This window comes from Nothobranchius furzeri, chromosome 2, assembly GCF_043380555.1.
Source record: "Nothobranchius furzeri strain GRZ-AD chromosome 2, NfurGRZ-RIMD1, whole genome shotgun sequence".
In the NCBI taxonomy this organism is placed as follows: Eukaryota; Metazoa; Chordata; class Actinopteri; order Cyprinodontiformes; family Nothobranchiidae; genus Nothobranchius; species Nothobranchius furzeri.
This window is the reverse complement of record NC_091742.1, coordinates 41943521-41967999: the sequence shown is the minus strand read 5'-3', so window position 1 is coordinate 41967999 and position 24479 is coordinate 41943521. Positions and strand designations below refer to the sequence as shown.

Genomic DNA, 24479 nt, shown 5'->3' with positions numbered 1-24479 from the left:
CTGGGTTAAACCGGGTGGAACATAGAGGTCTCAGAGACCTCCACAAGCCGGCAGCCGCACAGCACACAGAAGCCGCGATCAGACAGATGCGCCGAGCTGCTGGGAGAACCAGCCGTCAGCCCGCCGCAGCACACAGAAGCCGCGATCAGACAAAGATGGACCGGGCTGTGGGGAGAAACAGCCGGCATTCCGGGTGGAAAACATTGGTCTCCTGAGAGCTCCACAAGCCGATATTCGGAACCCAGCTCCACCATCATGTTATATTTCAACCCATTTTCTAAAGTGCAGCATTATGTTAAATGCACTGGGTTAAATGCACCCTATTACATTTATGTTTATGTTTATGTATTTAGCAGACGCTTTTGTCCAAAGCGACTTACAAGTGATAATCGGCATTTTGCCCTTGAGGCTAACAACAATAGTAACAACAACAAATTGACATCAGTCATGGAGAGGAGGGAACAAGGAGTGGACAGTAGAGAGGGGGGACGGGTGCAGACAAGGTGCTAGTTAAGAAGATGCTCTCTGAAGAGCAGGGTCTTCAGGAGTTTCTTGAAAATAGAAAAGGAAGCCGCAGTTCTGGTAGTGTTAGGAAGGTCATTCCACATTTGTGGAACGATGCATGAGAAAAGTCTGGATTGTCCTGAGCGTGGTGTAGGCACTGCTAGCCGACAATCCTGTGATGACCGGAGCGGCCGGGCCGAGACGTAAGCCTTTGCAAGAGGATTCAGGTAGATGGGAGCCGTACCGTCTCGGACTTTGTATGCTAGTGTTAGCAATTTGAATTTGATGCATGCTGCTAGCGGTAGCCAGTGGAGCTCAATGAACATGTTTAATGAATGTCATGGTTAAACAGTACATGTTAAAATCTAAGCTCAGCTCGGCAGTGACCTGAAATACATAAATATAATTTTACTTACCGAAAAAAATGAAGTGGAGACTCCTTGGATGCTCTATTAGTGCAATTAATGCCACAGCAAGTCATTTTGTCCAACAATTGCACAAATAATATCCAAAAAAGAAAACACACACACAGAGACTCAAAATCCCGGAGCAGTTTCCAGGCCAGACCAAGGCTCAGACTGAGGCCTTTCCATGGAGCTAGCTCTGTGGTCACGTGGGTCGGATACTCATTAATTATACAGAATTTTAGGCTTTTAATACACTTAAACAGAAGAGTGAGAAAAAAATTCACCCCCCTCTGAGTTGTCATGAGTGTAAACTAGATCATTTAAACAAAAAGCATGTTCTGGTACCAGGCTGTAAACATGTTTATTTCTGCTGTGAAATTGGTATTTTTAACATGGGAGTCAATGAGGATTTGCTCGCTTCTGACACCAGCCCCTAGTGGATGAGGGTGGAACTGCAATTTGTCTTCCGGGTTTGACTCAATTTTAAAGCCGCATTGTGGGGGCCTGGTGTCAAAGAGCACTAAAATGTAAATCAGTGAAGTTAGTAATTCCTACATGTGAATGTACCCACAAGGAATTGGGATTAGTGAATAACTGAAGCATAAAAATGAACTGAAATCAGTTAACAAAAGATTGAACTTCAAAAGTTATCTAAATTACCAGAAATAGAAAAATAAAGAAAAATTGAATTTGGATCAACATAACAGGTAGTGGAGTTACTCACTTTGAACTGTTATGAACTTAAGTCATATGATTATGAAAAACCACAGCACGACCACAGCCAAGATCAACCAAGTCTGCATGATATGTTTAGACATGAAATTCATTCATGCACACACATACACTCAACAGGACTTACGTGACCTGAATCAGAACCCAGCGAGAGCGGACGGAAGTTCACCCCCCTTTCGGCACGATTCGAGTTGGGTAGTAAGCTATATTGGTTGTAAGAACATCCAAATTAGTGGAACCTTTGTGCGGTTTGATTTTATTCTTGCGGACCCATAAATAGATGGGAACTTTGTTACCTTTGGTGATCTTGATCAGATACATGACCGGAGAGAGTGGTTTAGTTGTCGGGTACAGACCTGACCTTTCCTGCGAAAGGTTATTAACCAGTTTACCAGAGGTGACAATTGTGTGACCAGAATTAGGAGCAAAATTGAGGTCAGAATGAGAGGCCCTCGGATCATGAGGAGGCATACTGCCCCCTGCTGGTTTCTTCAGACTTGTTTTTGGAAAAGAAAACACAGCATGCAGATTGTCGTTAAGGCTCTGCAAAACCCGCTCACTAGTGAAAGCCACAGCGCCACCAGACTGAACTGGCTGGAACAGCAGGTGAAGGTTAGACATCAAAAGATCTGGGAGTCCTCGGAGTGAGACACGTATTAGAGGAGGCTGCGGAGAAAGCACAGCCACGTTTAGGATCAGACACACCCATGTTACCAGCAAGAGAAACATTGTCTGTCCTGAAGACTGAAACCAAGAATGATTTGGGCTATAGACAGGTGCAGCCTACGAGGGTCCGGAGTAGATGTGCTCTCTGGAGGGCCCCTGATCAACACACAGGTGCTATCAGAGAGATCAGGGTCAGCCAGTAGAGGTACAGGGCGACATCCGACCCCCCTTTTGGTAGGTAAGTCATCTACCTGAGGTTTAGAGGTCATCAGTGCCAGCTGTAGTGGAGTAAGGTCAGTGATGGCATCCCCCCCCCCCCCCCCCCCCCCTTTTGTAGGTGGTGTTCCCACCACATAGTACTGGGCTTCAGGAGTCTCAGTGCCACCATCAACTCCCTGCAGCAGGTGGTGTCTCCACCGCAGGGTGTGGAGTCTCAGGTGGAGCGTCGCTGCAAGCATCAACCTCCCCTGGGTCAGGTGGCTTTCCCAACTCGGGTAGGAGAGGTTCTGCTGCAGGGCCCACACATGCTCTGTGGACATCAATGATCTTAGAGGTACTGGATTCCCTGGTCAGTCCAGCGCTGTTGTGGTCAACAACACCTGAAGGAGGAATGACACGAACACAAAAGAGAGCACACAGCTCAGGAACTGAGTCAAACTCCAGAGAAGGATATTGATGAGCTTTTGGATCAGAAAGGTGCAAGATCATCCTGCTGATAGCAGGGTCCTGGAACTCAAGACTGACGAGGTCATTTATAGAAAAGGCAAGTTGAACAGACACAAACCCATCAGATGGTTGAAAGATGGACGCATCATCGGGGGCTACAAGGGTTTGAGGGACCATGGGGTGCCCACATCTTTACCTTGAGTGGCAAGAGGGTCTGTCAAGTTGTTGAGATAACCGTTAAGGAAGTTCTCTGGCAGAAGTCGAGTTTCAAAGCTGAGTTTCTGGCCATCAATGTAGCTGGAACGGTGTTTACCTGCCCACATGGTGGAAAGAGAAAGATTATTGCAATCAGGATATCTTAACAAGTTGTTGTTTGTTTCGCTCGACTACAGTGGTAGGAGCCTCAGCTTCGTTAGAGAAATCAACAGAATGTGACTGATGAAAGCTGAATCTGTGGTGGCAAAGGTTCTGGGCTAGGTTGTGAACATGTTGTTCCCCCCGGCTCCTACCAACCGTGAGACAGTAGAGGTCAGGAGGCAGAACGATGGGCAGAGGTTCTTCAACCCCTGACCAGAGTTTCCACATCAATGAAAGCATCAATGCACCTCAGAAAGTCCATGCCAAGGGTGAAAGGTATCCTTGCATGCTCGGAGATGTACACGGGATGTGTCAGAGTCATGGGGACAATCGAGAAGTGGAGGGCAGACCTAGAAGACCAGATTAAGTCATGAGAGTAAGTCTTGACAGTTACAGAACATGGAACAAGTTCTGGGGTTCTGACCCCCGCTCCACAAGATATGCAGATGCGGTCAAACATCGCTCGAGTTACAAGTGTAAAATTTGAACCTGTGTCAAGAAGGGCGTTGCAGGATAGATTCTGGGTCAGTTTGACCGACACCAGAGATTTTCCAGCTTTCTCCTCGGGCACTAGGTGTCCCAAGAACATTTTGGCGGACTCGACGACAGGGTGGACCAATATTTTGTCCATTGCGGATGAACCGGTCTCCAGTGTAGCAGGAACAGGTGGTCCTATTTCCTGAAAGAGAAAATCAAAAGGATTATCCTCTGTTTGCAGAATTTGTTCTGGAAGCAGATCAACAGCAGAAAGATTTAATTCTTGTACAACATCAGGATCTTGTTCAATTACGTCCAGCGTGTTACTCAGAGATGAGACAGTTTCTGTCTTTTTTTGGAATTTCTGGTTCAGAGTGTAACTCTGCCGCTGCATGTCAGCTTTCCTTTCCTCTGCCATTCCAATGAGGAAAGAAAGCACATAGTTATGCTAGTATGACATTGTGATGATGCACTAGAAACCTTATTTTGAGGAATAAGAAATTAGAGAGAAAGAAAGAAAAGCTTTGAGCTTTTTATGAGCTGGGTGAAAACCCTGCCAGTAGATGGAAGCACCGGGCTAAAGGAACGTGATTAATGGAGGCGAGGCATGGTTGCGTCACTCCCTTTAATCAGATCCAAAGGCGAACTGAGCTGTTTTAGCTGAGCTCTGGTTTTTTGGCTAAAAACAGGGCGGTTTTAAGAGCCAAAATGTTTACCCAAAGGGATTTTAATGGAGACGCAGGCGTCTGCGGCGGGTTTCCCCGCTCAGTGCTGACTTATCAGCTCCTATCTCCCGCTTGACGAAGCTGTTTAGCTCGTCGGCAAGGCCTAGATTTGAACAGAATCAGGACTTTATAGTTTAGTTAACGTCCAATGGAACAACCTCTTTGACTGCAATGGACCTGTGCACTAGTTCTCGTCTTAGGCCGGGTTTTAGCGTATATTATGCGGTGTGCAGCCGCTAGCCGCTATTGTGGCTTCGGACGGTAGCAGGCTGTGCTAGTCACTAAGCTAAATGGGTGAAAGTGCGCGCATTCAGTGATGTGCCGAGTTTGATCACGATCACTCTTCAGACCACAGTCTGGTTGTTCCGAAAGCTCATAAGAGTCCGGGTATTTTACCGGAAAAAGTGCTATTTAACAGTTGATCAGACTGTCTAGCGATTAGCTTTGTGCTAACGTGAAGAGAGAACGAATTCTCTGACTCAGAAGTGACACAATGTATATAGACAAGGTGACAAATAATGCATAAACACACATTCACTTACTTTTTAGCAATTAGAATGTAATTTGAAATGCTCGCTTTTTAAAGACTCTGCTGATTTTACTGTGTTTCGGACAACTGGAAGTTTATGCCGGAAGCCGGTGTTACAGTAAAAAGCTTCCCTCCCTGGCGTTCCGGAGGAAGAACATTAAAGAGACACAGCTCCCCTGTACCAAATGTGCTTTCTGCCATTTTCCATGAACAGTAATGTTTTCTCAGCTTTTTTTGCGTTTAATGCACAGGGCTTGGAGCACAAGACCAGCACAAGGAATTGGTAGGCCTGATCTCAACCTGAATTTTTTCTTTGGAGTTTCCTTTGTGCTGCTGGGTACACTCTGCTGCACATCCACATGTTCTTCTGTATCATCAGCTTTTGTGTCATCACGTACAATATATTTATCAGCTTTTTCCGCGCGTCTCTTATCAATAAAACGTCTGTAGCAGGTGGGTGAAAGCCAGCGTCTTCGGGAATTTTGTCAATTTCTATATTTCTGTACTGTTCATACAGTTCAGCCAATGCTCGACTCCTACCATGCAATCCACGCCATTTTGTGGCGGCTTCCCTCTGGGTATTTCATCGAGTAAACATGAAATCCAGTACCTGTTCATGCTTCAAAGAAGCTATATGCATGTAGCACAGTTTTCTTACTCGTTTAGTCGTTTTTGTTCAATTTTCCAGTGATTTATCATTGTCCTCCCTGGTACGTTCTGAATCCATGTTGTCCGCCATGTTGGAATGTGTTTACTGAATGCGCGCATCGCATTGATCTAAAACAATCATGTGAGAGCCACTTCACTACTTTCTCATTACGTTCTGAACAAACTAGTCTCGAACTAAAACAACGATCGTAAAAAAAAATGCGGGACTTTCAGAGGAGGAACTTTACTTTTGAAATCGGTACGAATGTACTAATTTTATGAAGCAAAGAGTGAGAAGCCACAAGACCTTGGAACGAGACTCAATTTCTAGAGCAAGAACTGCCCCCTCCAGCTGCTTTGCTTCAATTTCAATTTTGGGTTAAAGAGGTTAATATTACGTAAATGGAAATAGGCAGAGCAGGTGATGTTATTTATATGAGCTGAGAAGTAGAGAGGCCTGTTGGGTAATTTCTAATATTACTCCCATATTTCCTCAAAGAAATACTAAGCACACCCAGAGGGATTAGATTCATAATTTGGTAAATTGTAAACAACCCTTAAACAGACAATGAACACATACTCTGCAAAGCGTGATACTTTGCAGAGGGTGAGAATCAAACACACCAGACAAGAGCTAGTTTCCTCTCACACTGAGCTGAGAACTCTGGGGAGCATTTATTGGCACAAACACACCCATACATTCCTCAAAAACTCCCTTGGTCTTAGGAGTCCACAGGAGACAAAAGGGATTCTTCAGATAATAACTGAATGAGCCTCTTGGCCTGGGCAGGACAAAGAGTTGTACCTGCCTAAGCTCCAAGCCAAGGCAGGACCCCCTGGTTTGGCCTCCATATAGTAGAACACAAGTACCTGAAGCAAACATTCAAAGGTAAATAAGGGTGAGGTAAGGCACCTCAAGCAGAAAGGAGGTGACTGTTTGACAATCAGGTTTTACCTAACAATCCCCCCTGTTCAAACGGAGTTCACCTCAAATAATTATTACAATGAAGAATAACACAATCTGAGTGGATAACAAGAACATCAAACAACAATGGTTACAGAAACTGCAATTTACATTGTTGAAATCATAATTAAACCAACTTTATCAGGCAATATATTCATCTTCTGCAAGCTCCTCTTTCTGTCTCAGGAGAGTATATTGAACCAAAGCATTCGTCATCAGTTTGCTTACCATATTCTTCAAACATGGGAGTACACAGCCTAGAACTAAGCAACTCATGACCAGGATAACAATAACAGGTTCGAGAAACTTTAACAAGAGCTGATACCAGTTACCAGACACCAGCTAACTCATAAAACTCCATGATCCGCCAGTCAATTTGTTGGATTTCAGGAAGTTGCTAGAGGGAGAAAGTTAATGCAAAATGTCAATGTACACAGCTCTAATTGTGGCAGAGCTGAGGTCAAAAGGGCTTGTACATGGACTGGAAAGCGTTGTTTGAGCAAAACAATGCCTTCGTCAGGATGGTGTTGCACTTTCGCCGAGATGAAACAGAAAGGGCAAAAGGTTATCACAGACCCAGACTCTCTTACTTTAGCTCAAATGTCCTCGTAGGGACGCCCGTCCTCATGTGACATGAGGCGGGGGCAGGGAGCCAATCTGCACTTTGGGCCACACCAGTTGTGTGGCAGGAGAGAGAACCAGTCTGAGCAAAAGATGTGTGTGTCAGCAACTTTGCTGATGTTACAGCAACGCAGGATCCAGTGACGGTTGGGACGGTGAGGGGGATGTCTCTTTGGACAAGGAGCCATGAAACCAGACGGGAGATTTGGGGTACTGGATCTTGACATCGTTGGAGGCAGGTCACAGCGTTGTGTGAACGGACCCAGGAGGGGTCTCAATTACCAGATGTTGTTTCCGTTGTTTCTCCCAACTGCTGCTGATTCCTCTCGTTCCATCAGATGCTGAGGAGTGGTTTCAGGGCAAAGTGCGATCCCCAAACATCAGCAGTGACATGGTGGATGGGCCCTGCAAGCTTAAGGCAGATCATTTACTTATCTGCCGTCCTCGGCGTGCCCGCATGCGTTCCATCAGAGGATGGTCAGTCGTAGTGGCCCTCTCAGCAGTATGCAGCAGCAGGAGGGATAAGATGAGTGACCTTGACGCCTCATCTTGGTAGAAGCATGTGCATCCCCAATGCAGGGCCGGCTTTGCCGACAGGCGACACAGGCGGCCGCCTGGGGCGCCATCTGATGGATAGGGCGCAAAATTAAAAAAAAGTTTATTAAATTTATGTTTGTAATATGAAATGCACTCTAAATACTCAAAATTCCCCTTTGAAATGACAGGAAATTAAAACATCAATATTTAAATTCTAATGATCTGGCTGCATGACGAGCTCCCGCTTGGGCCACCGCTCCGATGCATTTGACCGTTAAGGGTGCCGTAGATCACGTGTGTGGGTAGCGCTGTAGAAGGACATCCTGTTGTCGTCGCGTTTAAACTTTTGATATTTTACGATGAAAAGAACACCTAAGCCATCAGGATCAGCATTCCCAAAGCGAAGGAAGGAGGAAGAATAAAAACGGGCCCAAAGCAGAGGTATGTAGACTTTATAAATTTGGCAAAGGAACTTTTAGCGTTACAATTTTAGCTAACTGCCTCTCCTGCCATGCACAGTCCACGGACGGACCCTCGCTAGCTGTTTACATTCACAATACAGTATCTCATAACTTTAACCAATTAATTTTACTTTTGAATCGTCGTGTCCAGATGCAGTGAGACAATATCTGCAGCCACGACAGGCACCTGTTGACACCACGGGGGCGGGACTGTCTTCTACACCTGTTGAGCCTCACTGTGATGATGAAGAATGTAAGATTTTTTTACTGGTTTTTGGAGTATGATCGCAGCCTTTTTATGAACTTAGTTTCAAGTTTTAAGTACGCATACAATATGAATTTAATGTTTTCATATCAGAAGAACGTTAGGTGTGGGTGTAACAACATTTCTACTTTGTCCGACACATCGGGCGGGCAGCACCTCCGCGGCCGTGGCGGGGACTCCCCCGCTGCCGCCGGGCCCGGCGGAGAGTGAGAACTGCCTAAACACAGCATGACATCTTATTCCGTCTCTTTCTTGTTTACGCTGCAGCGTCTTCTATCCAGGCATCACGCAGCAGCAGCACATTTACTGAGCTATAATCTCAGCATCTAGAACCAGGTGAGTAAGTTACTTGTTAGGCTATTTGTAATCAGCAGTAGAAACGGACTTTTTCAAATTAAAAGGGTTATCACATATATCGATATGCAAAATTAATTTATTTAAATCCACACCAGACACTTGTTTTTGGCACAGTCAGTGCAGCATTGATTTAGCATTGAGAATATTAAATAATCTGAACATACACATCTGAAATTGTCTCCTTAAGATGTTATTAGGCTGTAAATTTGTAAAAAAGGATGGACATTAGTTTTTGTGACATTAGTGAGTCATCTTCAAGGCAGAAAGGTTTATGTCCTGAAGAAGGTGGTACCGAGACGCGTCAGCGTTTCCTTGTTTAATAAATGAAATCCTCAGAGTTCCTCAGATCACCGGTTCTTCTTCCTCATGTTCTACAATTTATTTGATGCTGAAGAGCACCTGAGAGTGAGACATAAGTTTTTTCAAATATTCCCCAAGGATGCGCTCACTTCCACCTGTTTTTGATAATTTTATTCATGTTTTCATAGAACTGAAAAAAGATCAATAAAATAAAAAGTCCAGTAACATTAAAAATAGTGAAAAGCATCACTGCACATAACTGAGGAATACTGAATGTGAAAGTGGCACTGTTCTTAATTCATGCATCAGAGGGTTAAGTTGCTTTGTGTGTGTGTGTGTGTGCGCGTGTGTGTGTGTGTCACAGAAGAAGAACCCAACACCAGCAGACTCAGTGCTCCAATCCAACAGCCTGAAGAGACATCATCATCAGCTTCAACAGATGTCTGTGAACATGCATGAGCTGCTGGCCCCATGGATCCTGCTGACTGGCCACAGCAGTTGAACAAAATGGAAAGTAGAACTTTCTTTATGATGACACTGATATTTGAGTTTTGATTTTGCACACCCCCCCCCCCCCCCCCCCCCCCCCCCCAAAATGACATTTGCACAACATTTTGAGTTGTTGGTTATTGTAATATTCTCAGGTTACTTATCTTTCAAGCTTACATTTATTCTTCAGGCTGTTGACTTTAAATAGTTGCTGTGTGAATATTTAAAATAAAAATTAGTAACTAAGGAATAACTGTGGAGTTGCTTTTTCCAATGTGTGGTGGGTGGGTGGACTTGGGTTTGGGTGAGAGGCGGGGGGGCACGCAAATGGGCACTCTCGCCTTGGGCACTAAATTACCCAGAGCCGGCCTTGCCCCAATCTCCTTGGTTTCACGGTCTGTGGCGAGAAAGCACACAAGGATCTGCAAGTTCACTGTGGCTTTTTGACATCTTCAGTGACAACCATCCAATATACTATTTGACCACTCCAGTTTGGACCCCTCAATGGGGTCAAAATTCACCAGAAATTGACCACCATAGTCCCTACGGTATCATCCTAAGCTAAAATCCAGACCACACATACATGTGAGGACAGCATACAAACAAAACACTGAGATGAACAGAAAATGCCCTGAGACATCCTTTTATGAATTAAAAAGAACCATGAAATACAAACAAAAACCTCGCATTGCGTTCCCCCTGAACGTAAACTTTTGAACAGCAAAAGATAAAATAATAAAAATAACCATAATGTAATGAAAATAACCACAATGTCATATCAAAGAGATCTGAGTAAGGTAATCCATTAGTGAGCTAGAATCAGGGCTCAGTTTTATCAATAAATCACACAACTCATGTTCCAGTAATTTACATAACTCATCAATGGTTGACAAGACTTATTTAACAGAAAGTTTCTGAGGTTATGAAAGATCCGAACACCTTTTTGTACAAATAGCAAGTCAAATTATTAAGGCCAGAAATCCCAACTGGGAAAAGAGTCTGCTCATGGCAGGGAAACCAAGAAACGAAAACAAAATCATAAGTCAGGATGTACTTAATTGTTTAAAGATCAGGCGACTTAAAGTCAAAACAAAACGTGTAAACACCAATCACAGCAGCTCATTCTTAAAAAACAAAACCAAATGACAAATGTTAAAATTAAACCACATCTACCTAATTAGTCTTAAACAATAAAATAAACAGGTTGAAATATTTAGTTTGGGGGTGTTTAGACTGTCAGTGTAAACATGGGACTGAGAACTTTCATGAGCTGAGTTGAGCTAAAGTTTGCATTCCATGAAGGAACAGCCTTACCAAGTGAAAATAGAGACCATCTTGAGTCAACGCTGTATTTTTAAATTAAATCCATGAGCAAAAGGCATCTGTGGACACAGATAAGCCGCCTCACAGCTATTCTGTTTCCAAAGAAGCTCGAGTCTGGTAAAACCAGAGCTGTGTCAGACTTGTACAAAGGCTGTTTCAGTTACCAGGGGCAAAAGAGTTTGTCATTTTTTAAAATGGCAGTAAGGCACCTTTTTTCCTAAAACAATAGTAGGGTGACTTCATAGCAAGAGGCTCTCAGCTAAATTCCCTTAAAGTCCCAAGCATTCCTATAAAGATTAAAATCACGTGCAATAATTTATGCTAAAATTGGGACATGTCATGTGTGTCTGAAACTCAAGCCACTGCTAACTTCTATTGCTTCTCTGTCATCTGAAAGAAAGTGACACGTGAGGAGCAAAAAGTGAAGCAGACACTCCAAAAAACAAACACAGCCACTTATTGGACAGGTCAGGTGAGCTTGAGTTGACCCCCCAGGCAGCAACAATTACCTGGGCCAAGACACCAGAGAATGGAAAGAAACCTAGGGACTTCAGTAGCACATTTCAATTACAACTGCTACATGTCAATGTTCTAAAGCATTGAAACTATAATATTCATGCCCTTGCATATGTTACTAATGTAGGTGCAATGCACATCTGATTGTGTTCATATTATGTTGTTTTTGTATTTCAGATACTTTTTGGCAGGAACAAATTTGTCCCTCATTCTTCATTCGGGTGAATAAAATGTTCATATTTTTAGAGTTTTTTCACAAGGTATTCTTCAAGCTGCTCCATGTCTGCTGTTGGAAATCTTCGGCTTTCTTTGTTTTTGAGGGCGCAAGGGCGGTGCTTTGATGAAATTGGCATCCTAACCAATCACAAGCATGTGCTCTTCATCTTGTTCAACAGATGTTTAGAAAAGTGGGCTTGACTACATTCGTCCTTGCGAGCCTGCTGAAGAGCCCTTGCAAGGATGGATAATGTGCACCGATACAGACTCAGAGAAATAAACTAGACTAAAGGCCTGCTGCTCATGGTGTATATTCAGAGATTTGTTAGTTAAATGGTGCTTTGTCTTTTGACAGGGTTTTCCCTGGCAGATGTCAGTCCCGCAACCACGAGGGTCCAGAGCAGTAGGAGAGAGTTTAAGACCACCGCCACCAGAGAATGCAGGTAAGGTGTAAACAGTAGTAGGACTAATTCAGATGGCCTAAAATTCATATTGCCATAGAAATATTTTAAAAGGAAATCATCTAATTCAACATGTCACTCTGATGCTGCGACAGCTCCCATATTTCAGCATCTCAGAGAAAAATTCTCACTATAATTTAGCAAAAGTTTTTTTTTCTTTGTTTTTTTCACAAATGACAACAAATCTCCCATGGAACACTGACTTTGTTTTTAGTTCTCTTTTACATTTTTGAGAATAATGTGAGAATTCTGTTTTCTAGTGCCTATGGTTCTTTTCCATAGATCAAACCAAATAAGGTAGCAGTTCACCCCATTTTCATTTCAAGCTCTTTTTTAATGACTGTAACGGTATTTATCATAAAATATAAATAAATGGTCTGTTTTCAAGGGTTCCTGTGAAAGTTGCAAAAGTTGTGCCTCCAATCTATTTGTAAAAAAAATTATTGAAGCATATCTTCACATATTGTGTTTGTGAAGAAATTCTCAGCTAGGACAACAATTCAATTAAATTCAGTTTATTTATATAGCACCAACTCATGACAAGAGTTGTCTCAATGCACTTCACAAAGTAAACATTCCACTATAATACAACAGAGGGCGTAGTGCTTTTCTGGGGTACCCTGCCATCATTACAGTCCCTTGTTAATGATAGTGTAGTTACTATTGTGTTGACATCATAAATTTACAGTAAGCAGTGTCCTGACCAGTCACAAGCTTGCAGTCTCTGTCATTTCCGAGGGATAGTTAAAAATGGGCATGTCTCCCTTATACTCTACGAGCCTGTCAGAAAGCCCTTTGCTGACACATATGGCATTGCTTCTCTCTGCACTATCACAGCCGGTGAAGTATAAATTAGGCTTTAGTTTCATGATCCTCCAAAAGGGCAACAAACTGTCTGCGATTCAATGCCTGTACCCTGAAGAAGTTTACTGTTTTAAGTAACATCAATAAGAAGGTTTTTTTTATCACTGACTGACGAAAAAATATCTATTTCTGATCTACGCCAATTTCTTCACTTTATTTTGCATACGTTTCACAACATTTTTCCCTGTAAGATTTGGACAGCCTTTTGTTGTGACACCTGCCATTCTTTCTCATTTCAATCCCAGAGTGTCCATACACGTGTTTACCTCTGTCATTGTCCCTTTCATTGACAGCATGGCTGCAAACTCTTCTGTCATGTTAAAGTCTGTTATTCTGCAGACAAATATGAGTAGCTGGGCTGTGTCCCGGTCATCACAGCTTTCGTCCAAAGCCCAGGACAAAAAGTCAAAATTTGCCTCCTCACGTTGCAGCTGAAGCTCTCGATTATTCACAGTGTCCTCGAACCTTCTTGTCATGGTTTGCCTGGACAGCGGGACTTGCTGAAATGTGCATATTTGTGCTTCAAAGGCCACCAAACACTCTTTGACAACTCTCCTAAGAAAGGCCCACCGTTTTTAGCAATTTTGTGGGATATTACAAAGCTGGTCTTGGTTACTGTATCCATTGATTTGTGAGGCTTGGTAAGAAAAAAAACTCTACTTTTGCAGCTTAGCTAGCAATTTTTCCAATGTTCATGCCCTCTCAGCATCAATGAAGTTTCTCTGCTTGTTTCGTCCCATCTGCCTCACTCAAACGAAACATACTTCTTTATCTCTAATTTCAGTAAACAAATATTTAACAGTCTTATTTTTGTTGAAAACCCTGCATTCAGCATCTACCTGTCTCCTTTTAGCACAGGCAAACATTTTTGTGGGTATTACAATTTTATGCTGAAGGGTAGTTCAGCAGGCAGGAAACGTTATTCTGGCGGACAGTAACCTGAAATAAATACAAATAAAAAAGCAACCAGAGTCAGAGTCACTACAGTATGTATCGTGTGATTACGTATGTGAATATTAAAACAATTTTAAAAATACAAAAATATTTTTGTGTCACTTTTCAGAGATGCTGATAAGGTGCCTTGATCTGCCTGAGTGTTTGTGGCTCCCGGGTCAGGGGGTGTAAGATTTTTAGTATCTGCCTGATCAATCCCGGTGGTTGCCTGGTGGGATCTGGGTGCCTGGGCTCTGCTGGGTCCCCGGCGGGGGTGGTCGCCCCTGGGTCCCGGGCTCGGCCAGCTGGGGGGTGGGAGGCTGCGGGCAGGTCTGTGGGCTTGCCGCTGATATCCCCGGGACTCTGCCGGCTGCTGGTTGTGGCCCCCAGGTGCAATCCTCTGCGCCTCTCGATGGGGGCAGGGGCTTTGCTGGTCGCGGCCTCCTTGGGGTTCCTGTGGTCTGGGACAGCTCCTGGATCTCTGGGACTTGGAGCTCCCTCCACCTCCCATACATCTTTGGGGAACAGATCTGTAGCCCCTCACACTCTCTATTGGACGCTCCTATAGAGAAACCTTAAATATACAAGCGTGTGTACACACACAGGTGCTCATATGGTGCTCTCATAAGTATGGACTTGGGTACGTTCAACACATGTCCTAAGGCTGTGGTTGGCACTTAATGCACTGTGATTTATTATCGTGTGGTTTTTCAATAAAACAAGGTTGATTTTATATTTCTTCATCAAGTTGGCGCATTGATAGCTTGCTCTTGTTGTATTGTTGTTTGTCCCTTTTCTGCAGGTCTAGAAGCAGACTCCTGTTCAACATTGATTGTTTATTTTTATGGAACCCTCCACCCCCACCTTTTGTCTCTTCCTTTCTCTTTCACCTCTGTCTCCATGTCTGGTCGGAATTACAAAGCATTCAAAAAGCAATAACAATAAAGTTTTAAGTATCAGGCGTGACATTAAAGCAGAAGCTTTGATGCTCCACCTAAGAGTAAAATCTGTAAGGCTTGTTACCAGCATTCAGACATTAATTCTGTTTGCTTCACAGCCAGACAGGACACGAGGAAAAAAAAGAGATGCTTTTGAGAAAAACTTATTTGTAAAATCCAAGTAATCTGTCATTTTTAAATTACAGCTGAAAACTTTAAAATGCCCTTAATTACATTTGCCTATTAGCCTGTTTTGATGTTCTATAAAAGGACAAAACAAGTTTTAACTGTTGACAACTGGTCAGGGTTAACACATTTATTCCAGTCAACACTGAAGTATGGAAACACCTTACAAAATGATATGCTAAATTCCAATCAATGCATTTATTATTACAGATTTTCTTAAATATAATTTATACTTGTTCATATCTTTCTTTTCAATATTGAGCAGTAAGAATATTATTTGGACAGTATAAATTATGTTATTGCTATATAGTAACAACAAGAGGTGTTGTTGATTAAATGTTAAAATGGCTTGCCATCCAAGATTGTTATAGACAAAAACTGAGAAAAAGTACAGTAGTACAACTAGGGCTGAACGGTTTAGGAAAATCTAATTGCAATTTTTTTCTTCAACATTGCAATTGCAATTTAATTCATGATTATTTTCTCATATTTTTCAACTAATGGAATCAAAATATTGTGTTGAATATAAACAAGTTTATGTATCTATATATTTATCTACATAACATATCAACAAGTTTGTCTACATAAACACTCACAAGTAAAGACAAAATTTTGTATTTGAATGTGCAATGCTTTGCAGCCAGGAGCACATTCCTTGAAGGAGCATTGGTATTAGCATAAAATGTTAAAATTTATTTGCAGGAAAGAAGTCTGTCCCATTTATTGAAGTCTTTTGTGTTTAGAGTTTTTGACATCTTGTCCATGCAGAGCGTCCGTAGTTCAGTTACGTTCATAGCTGCTAGCCAAAACTCTGAAGTTAAAGTCTCTTACGGTTTTCTAGCTTTACTAAAATATCTGTCTGTACTTATTTGATTGATGGCAGTTTTTACTTTTTATTGGACTCCAAATGTAATAATTTGGCACATTCCTAGTACGTTATTTGTAAGAATGTAATCAGCGATATTAGCATTAGCATCCCTATATATTTTTCCATTTATATTAACATTGTGCTAACCACTTGCTGCCAAACAAATTGCAGCTTTGCAATTAGAAAATCTCCTTTAGTCACATCGCAATTTAATTGCAAATGCAATTAATCGTTCAGCCCCAAGTACAACACTACCAAATGAACGTGCATTTACTGGATTGTTCTAATATTACTGGTAAATCATTTCAGTTACTAGCATATAAAAGGATGAAAAGTTACCTGATGGCAGATATGAAAATGTTGAAATCAATAATGTAAAATCTAATCTGTTGAAAATAACCTGTGGCATTCCTCAGGGCTATGTATTGGGCCCTAAAATTATTCTTATTACATACACTCAACAAAAATATAAACGCAACACCTTTGTTTCTGCTCCGATTTTTCATGAGATGGACTTAAAGATCCAAAATTCATTCCAGATACACAATATTACCATTTCTCTCAAACATTGTTCACAAATCAGTCTAAATGTGTGATAGTGAGCACTTCTGCTTTATTGAGATAATCCATCCCACCTCACAGGTGTGCCACATCAAGATGCTGATCCGACATCATGAGTAGTGCACAGGTGTACCTTATACTGCCCACAATAAAAGGCCACCTTGGAATGTGCAGTTTCGTCTCACAGCAAAATGCCACAAATGCCACAAGCATTGAGGGAGTGTGCAATTGGCATGCTGACAACAGGAATGTCAACCAGATCTGTTGCTCGTGCATTGAATGTTCATTTATCCACCATAAGCCGTCTCCAAAGGCATTTCAGAGAATATGGCAGTACATCCAACCGGCCTCACAACCGCAGCCGATGTGTAACCACACCAGCCCAGGACCTCCACATCCAGCAGGTTCACCTCCAAGATCGTCTGAGACCAGCCACTCAGGCAGCTGCTGAAACAGTTGGTTTGCATAACCAAACAATTTCTGCACAAATTGTCAGAAACCGTCTCAGAATAGCTCAACTGCATGCTCGTCGTCCTCATCGGGGTCTTGACCTGACTCCAGCACGTTGCTGTAACAGACTTGAGTGGGCAAAAGCTCACATTCTATGGCGTCTGGCACTTTGGAGAGGTGTTATCGTCACGGATGAATCTCGGTTTACATTGTTCAGGGCAGATGGTAGACAGCGTGTGTGGCATCGTGTGGGTGAGCGCTTTGCTGATGTCAATGTTGTGGATCGAGTGGCCCATGGTGGTGGTGGTGGTGGTGGGGGGGGGGGGGGGTTATGGTATGGGCAGGCATCCGTTATGGACGAAGAACGCAGGTGCATTTTATTGATGGAATTTTGAATGCACAGAGATACCTTGATGAGATCCTGAGGCCCATTATTGTGCCGTACATCCATGAACATCACCTCATGTTTCAGCAAGATAATGCACGGCCCCATGTTGCAAGGATCTGTACACAATTCTTGGAAGCTGAAAATGTACCAGTTCTTGCATGGCCAGCATACTCAACGGACATGTCACCCATTGAGCATGTTTGGGATGTGCTTGACCAGCGTATACGACAGCGTGTACCAGTTCCCACTAATATCCAACAACTTCGCACAGCCATTGAAGAGGAGTGGACCAACATTCCACAGGCCACAAGTGACAATCTGATAAACTCTATGCAAAGAAGATGTGTGGCACTGCATGAGGCAAATGGTGGTCACTCCAGATACTGACCGGTTCTGAGTCCCCAGACCCCCAATAAAGCAAAAAAAAAAAGGCGTATTCCAGGGTGGCCTTTTATTGTGGGCAGTATAAGGTACACCTGTGCACTACTCATGCAGGGTGTCCGCGGGGTTTTAAAAAGTATTAAAAAGTGATAAATAAAAATAGTCAAATTTAAGGCCATTAAAAGTGTTAAATTTGGTCTCAGAGGTATTATTTTTTCCAAATTAGGTATTATTTTTTTCAGACTATCAGATGTCGTATTCTGAACATCAACATAGAAATATATTCCGAATAAAATGTTTTGAACGATTATAAAAACAAAACAAGCCGATTATTTGCTCCTCCCACTTGCGCTGCCTTGAGTTGCAAATGAAGCGCTCCTCCCAGTGTTGCCAAGTTAACTTAGCAACTTTGACGCTATTTCTAGCAGCTTCTCAGACCCCCTTCTTGACTTTTTAAATCTTAAAAGTACCTAGCGAACACCTGAGAAACATATCTGGTAACCCTTAGCTACTTTCTGGATAACTGTCGTCGACATTTCCTGCAGGTTAGCTAAACACTCCGCCTGCGCTCCGGACCGTTCTTCTGGACATTAGGAAAGGGAATGATGTAGTGATGTGTCAGTCGCTAAAGAAACAGCTCTCGGAGCCGGCTCCCTGTTGGAGTAACCAGAGTGAGTGACACACACACCGTACCTGCGGACTCCTGAGCCGATAAAAATGGCTAAATGTGCGCGTGCGGCGCGCTAAACACACGTGCAGCTTGCCCCGATTGCTGTGAGACCGGGTTGGGGGGTGGGGGGTGCAGCTGTGGTTGGGACAATTATTACATTAACTGATGGACGACTTGTAAATAAATAGTTTATAAATAAGGTAGAAATAAGTTCCTCATGCTGATAACTAATAACTAATCTCTCTGAGGACATGGTGCTAGTGCACTCTCCTACAGCACCTTGACACGACTCAATAAATGTTATGCAACATTTAGTGAACAGCAATTTGCATGTATTTGTTATAAATGCCACTGTATAATTCTTGCTGTCAGTATTTGCAAGGTATTGGTATTTGGGTCTGTACTGGTTAGACTTACATGAGTTAAACCAAGGTCTATAGCCCTTGGGTCATAGACTATTAGCTATAAGTATATTGGTCTTTTTATACTGGGAATCAGGAGTTATTTTAGTGATCATCTTGTTTATTTTTGCCCTGATTGTGCCCTGAGCAGTTTTATGACTGAATAAAAATAAAAAATCTACATAAATTGAAAAATCGTCTTAAATAATCGAGATCTCAATTTCAGTCACAATAATCGTGATTATTGTTTTTGCCATAATCGAGCAGCCCTACTTTAGCATATCCGGTCACAATGATGACGTCATATTCAGTGGTCGTTGTGCATCATTTCAGGCCTCGTGGTCAACTGTCTGAACCGCTGAACAGAAGTGCCTGGCTTATTTTCTAAGTAAAATAAATATGTGCAATACGTTGTCAACATCAGTGAGTCTCTAAGTCTATTCTTTTTGTACGTTATATATGTTAAAATATGTGTAAATAGGTCGCTGATTAACACTTGCAATTTAGTGTTGTGATGGTTTTTAAAAAATTCTGAAGGTAGTAAAAAAAAGTATTAAAAAGTAGTAAATTTTACTTAAGGATTGCTGTATATACCCTGTCATGATGTCAGATCAGCATCTTGATGTGGCACACCTGTGAGGTGGGATGGATTATCTCAGCAAAGCACAGGTGCTCACTATCACACATTTAGACTGATTTGTGAACAATGTTTGACAGAAATGGTAATATTGTGCATCTGGAATGAATTTTAGATCTTTCAGTCCATCTCATGAAAAATTGGAGCAGAAACAAAGGCATTGCGTTTATATTTTTATTGAGTGTACAGGGAATGCAGAATTATTAGGCAAGTTTTATTTTTGAGGAATAATTTTATTATTGAACAACAACCATGTTCCCAATGAACCCAAAAACTCATTAATATCAAAGCTGAATATTTTTGGAAGTAGTTTTTAATTTGTTTTTAGTTTTAGCTATTTTAGGGGGATATCTGTGTGTGCAGGTGACTATTACTGTGCATAATTATTAGGCAACTTAACAAAAAACAAATATATACCCATTTCAATTATTTATTTTTACCAGTGAAACCAATATAACATCTCCACATTCCCAAATATACATTTCTGACATTCAAAAACAAATCAGCGACCAATATAGCCACCTTTCTTTGCAAGGACACTCAAAAGCCTGCCATCCATGGATTCTGTCAGTGTTTTGATCTGTTCACCATCAACATTGCGTGCAGCAGCAACCACAGCCTCCCAGACACTGTTCAGAGAGGTGTACTGTTTTCCCTCCTTGTAAATCTCACATTTGATGATGGACCACAGGTTCTCAATGGGGTTCAGATCAGGTGAACAAGGAGGCCATGTCATTAGTTTTTCTTCTTTTATACCCTTTCTTTCCAGCCACGCTGTGGAGTACTTGGACACGTGTGATGGAGCATTGTCCTGCATGAAAATCATGTTTTTCTTGAAGGATGCAGACTTCTTCCTGTATCACTGCTTGAAGAAGGTGTCTTCCAGAAACTGGCAGTAGGACTGGCAGTTGAGCTTGACTCCAGCCTCAACCCGAAAAGGCCCCACAAGCTCATCTTTGATGATACCAGCCCAAACCAGCACTCCACCTCCACCTTGCTGGCGTCTGAGTCGGACTGGAGCTCTCTGCCCTTTACCAATCCAGCCACGGGCCCATCCATCTGGCCCATCAAGGCTCACTCTCATTTCATCAGTCCATAAAACCTTAGAAAAATCAGTCTTGAGATATTTCTTGGCCCAGTCTTGACGTTTCAGCTTGTGTGTCTTGTTCAGTGGTGGTCGTCTTTCAGCCTTTCTTACCTTGGCCATGTCTCTGAGTATTACACACCTTGTGCTTTTGGGCACTCCAGTGATGTTGCAGCTCTGAAATATGGCCAAACTGGTGGCAAGTGGCATCTTGGCAGCTGCACGCTTGACTTTTCTCAGTTCATGGGCAGTTGTTTTGCACCTTGGTTTGTCCACACGCTTCTTGCAACCCAGTTGACTATTTTGAATGAAACGCTTGATTGTTCGATGATCACACTTCAGAAGCTTTGCAATTTTAAGACTGCTGTATCCCTCTGCAAGATATCTCACTATTTTTGACTTTTCTGAGCCTGTCAAGTCCTTCTTTTGACCCATTTTGCCAAAAGAAAGGAAGCTGCCTAATAATTATGCACACCTGATATAGGGTGTTGATGTCATTAGACCACACCCCTTCTCATTACAGAGATGCACATCACCTAATATGCTTAATTGGTAGTAGGCTTTCGAGCCTATACAGCTTGGAGTAAGACAACATGCATGAAGAGGATGATGTGGACAAAATACTCATTTGCCTAATAATTCTGCACTCCTTGTATAAATGATGAATGCACTGTTTCCAAATTGTTCAAATGTGTTTGACTCCCTCATATTAGAGGCTAATAACTCATCATGGGTACCCACAATAGTTTTGGCTCGTTAAATAACAACAGACGGCTACAGCTTATAAGCTTGACTCTCCCATATTCCAGTTAGAATTGACAAAGCTCCTCGGATGAGAAGTGAAACATCTTCAAGAAACCAAAGAAGTCCAGTTGCTTTCAATTTGAATCCTTCGGATTAGTCAATCATGCCAATTTGAAATGTCACCCACCACCTCTACTACAAGCTCTTGTTGATCATATCATTTATCCTGAAACATTTAGTATGTTTGGTCCAAATTTCTGTTTAACTGTGATCATGATGGTTGTAACTGAAGATAAAACAATTTTTTTTGTGTGTGTTTTCTTAGATTCAGCAGCAACAGGGTTTGGAAAAAGGGAGAGACAGAACGTAGACCCTGGAAAGCACTAAAGCATCACTGTACACCCCACCATCCCAATGTCTGGGTCTGGGTAGTAGCATGAAATTGTTTTTTTTTTTTTTTTTTGAGTTGACAAGGCGTGATTAATATATAATTTTCCTACTGAACTGTAAATATACTATTGTTGTTTATACTTGCGTTTTATAAGGCTATTTGTGAAACACTTGGCTATTCTGAATATACATATAGATATGTAAATTTTTTTAAATCAGAAACTTCAGTCATTTTTAGGTGGGTTGGATTAATAATTGCCATTACTTATTTTTTTGTTTTTACTTCCACAAATTATACTAATGTAATTGTTTCTGTGAGTCCATAACAACTTAATCCTTACCTTTGTTCCTTGTAGGGTTACAGAAAGCCATCCCCCGATGCATCTAAGACAATGTGCGCATTCCAGCAGTGAATGATTATATAGGTACACTGATCATAGAACTTAACAATGTGAATGTCAATTAATTTCTGAGGATTTCTGCAGTGCCATCAATGTTCTAGAGCTGTCTAAATAGGTGTAACTGTTCAAAAGTGGTTGTTGAAAAACAAAAATTTGGAGAAATTTATCTTGATGGTATCATACCAAAAACTTGATTGTGATTACTAATAATTTATTTATAACCTGCTGTTTTTGATAGTTGCATTCAGTATGTGTTAATCATTGTCTTTAGTAATGGTGTTCTTTCTTTGTTGTTGTAATCCCAATATATTGTAGCTATTGACATGGTATGTTTGTATTAGACACAAAACGAGGCACATTTTCCTTTTCCCCATGATGATGGACCTATACTCATTAATCAACACCTCTACTCGGTTTGAAAATGCATTCTAATATTTTTAGTCATCTTTCTGCATCCTGTACAACATGAAGAGGTTCCAGCACCAATCAGGAGGAAGCAGTCAGAAGATCTGTGGTAAAATTCCTGAAGAGAAAAACCTCTCTGATGTTTGGCTTTGCTTTCTGCCTCCATCAACAACCAGCAATTCATGTCGTGGGAGGAGGTTAACATGCCAAATACTATAACACAATATAACATCTTGTAATGATTTGTTTGTTTTTGAAAAGGGTCAATCAGATTTTAGAACTCCAGACTTGCTCTTTTTTTTTAAATTTCCTGTATTTTAATTTTGTCAAATGAAGGGCTTCAAAATGTGTGGATAGAATTTTATTGGGAAAATGCTTGATTTTTAGAAAACTGTTAGGGAAGAAAAACCTGATTGAGGGCTGAGGTGAGACGTAAGCTGAGTTGCACTTTGAAAGGTATGCTGTAATTTCTGACAGTTGTAATTTCCTGGTTTATAGCCTTTTTGTTTTTGCTGTTAGCAAAAAGCACATGTAAAACTTTTTGTAATTGACGGGCCTAATAAATTTATTCTAAATGTCTTGCGCCACTCTTATTCAAGATCAAGTCTTTCATGCAAAACTAAAAGTTACATGTTGTTTTATCTCAGAGAAAAGCTTCAACAAGTTTCTTGCACCATGATTTATGACATTAAAAAGAACATCTATTGTATTTCTGTGATGTAAAGATTACATGGTGCTGTGGAATTGCAGAGCAGTCTGAATGCACTGAAAGACCTGCCCCAGACTCCAAGGAGGCTCCACAGACTTAATGCTTTCATCGTGGATTCAATTCAGTTTATTTATATAGCACCAAATTATGACAAGTGTCATCTAAAGGCACTTAAAGTAAACATTTCAGTTTGTTATACCAGTGGTTCCCGAACTTATTTAGCCGTGCACCCCCTTCTGTCCCGACCTTGTCGACGCACCCCCCAGCCCCACATCAGGGCATGGCTATAATATATATATATATATATATATATATATATATATATATATATATATATATATATATATATAATTTATATATATCAGACGTCACGCTAAACAGTCACTCGACAGACGGGGTTAAAAAAATATGATCGACCTTTTTCCCCATCACTTTTATGTTTATGTATTATGTATTTTTTAAATAGTAATTAATAAACATTCAATACCACTACAATTTCCTTTGATTTAATTTTAAATCAATATTTAGAGTGCCCAGGTAGCACATCAACAATGCAATTTAATGGTTTTCTTAAAGCAGGAACGTTCAACAAGAGCTCTCCTGCTCTGCGTAAACCCGAACTGATCACCTACTAGTGCGTAATCAAATGTCTATAGGGAAAAAAAGATGGAAAAGATATAGCCATGAGGTTCACTTTAGCCTCAGACCGACTTATTGCTGTTTTATGGTGTGGCTGAATCTGCGATCCGCTGCCACGCGGACTGGAATAACAAATGCTGCAGTAACAGGAGTGTAGTCACAAATTATTTCTGATTGGCTTAATGAACTGACCTGAATTGGAATGTTTATTATGTGAAGTGCCTTGAGATGACTCTTGTCGTGATTTGGCGCTATATAAATAAACTTGAATTGAATAGTCAGGTTCATGAGGAGTCACTGGCTGGAGCGGACTCGACTTTAATACGTCATCCCAAAATAGAAGCTAATATCTTAATTTGACCTTGAATGAAAAATGTTATTAAACCTCTTAAAAGTTTTTATCACAGAGGAGGCAGCGTTCATTTCTGTCTTCAGTCTGATGGTGCGCCAGAGTTTGCGCAGCGTGCGCTTGTTGAATCAATATGTGTGTGTGTGTGTGTGCGGCACAGCTCCACGAGCCGCTCCAGTCACTGCGTCTCGTTATTGGCGCTATTTAAACTAATGTTGTAAAATTACTTCTGCCCAGCCCAGATGTGCTCACTTGTGCAC

At 41.6% G+C, this 24479-nt stretch overlaps 1 protein-coding gene across 9 annotated transcripts in view; it reads left to right on the top strand.

Annotated features, from left to right (window-relative positions):
• Positions 1-24479, top strand: part of tnip1 (TNFAIP3 interacting protein 1) — a 194867-nt gene that overhangs the window by 127660 nt on the left and 42728 nt on the right. For 5 of the 9 annotated variants that reach the window (XM_070545720.1, XM_070545723.1, XM_070545717.1 and 2 more), the window contains one exon: positions 12116-12203. In XM_070545720.1, the coding sequence (XP_070401821.1) occupies positions 12116-12203 (88 nt within the window). Of the gene's footprint in view, positions 1-11721; positions 11766-12115; positions 12204-21651; positions 23102-24479 lie in introns of those variants that run through there. The other 4 variants (XM_070545725.1, XM_054734561.2, XM_070545742.1 and 1 more) reach the window with 3 other exon arrangements.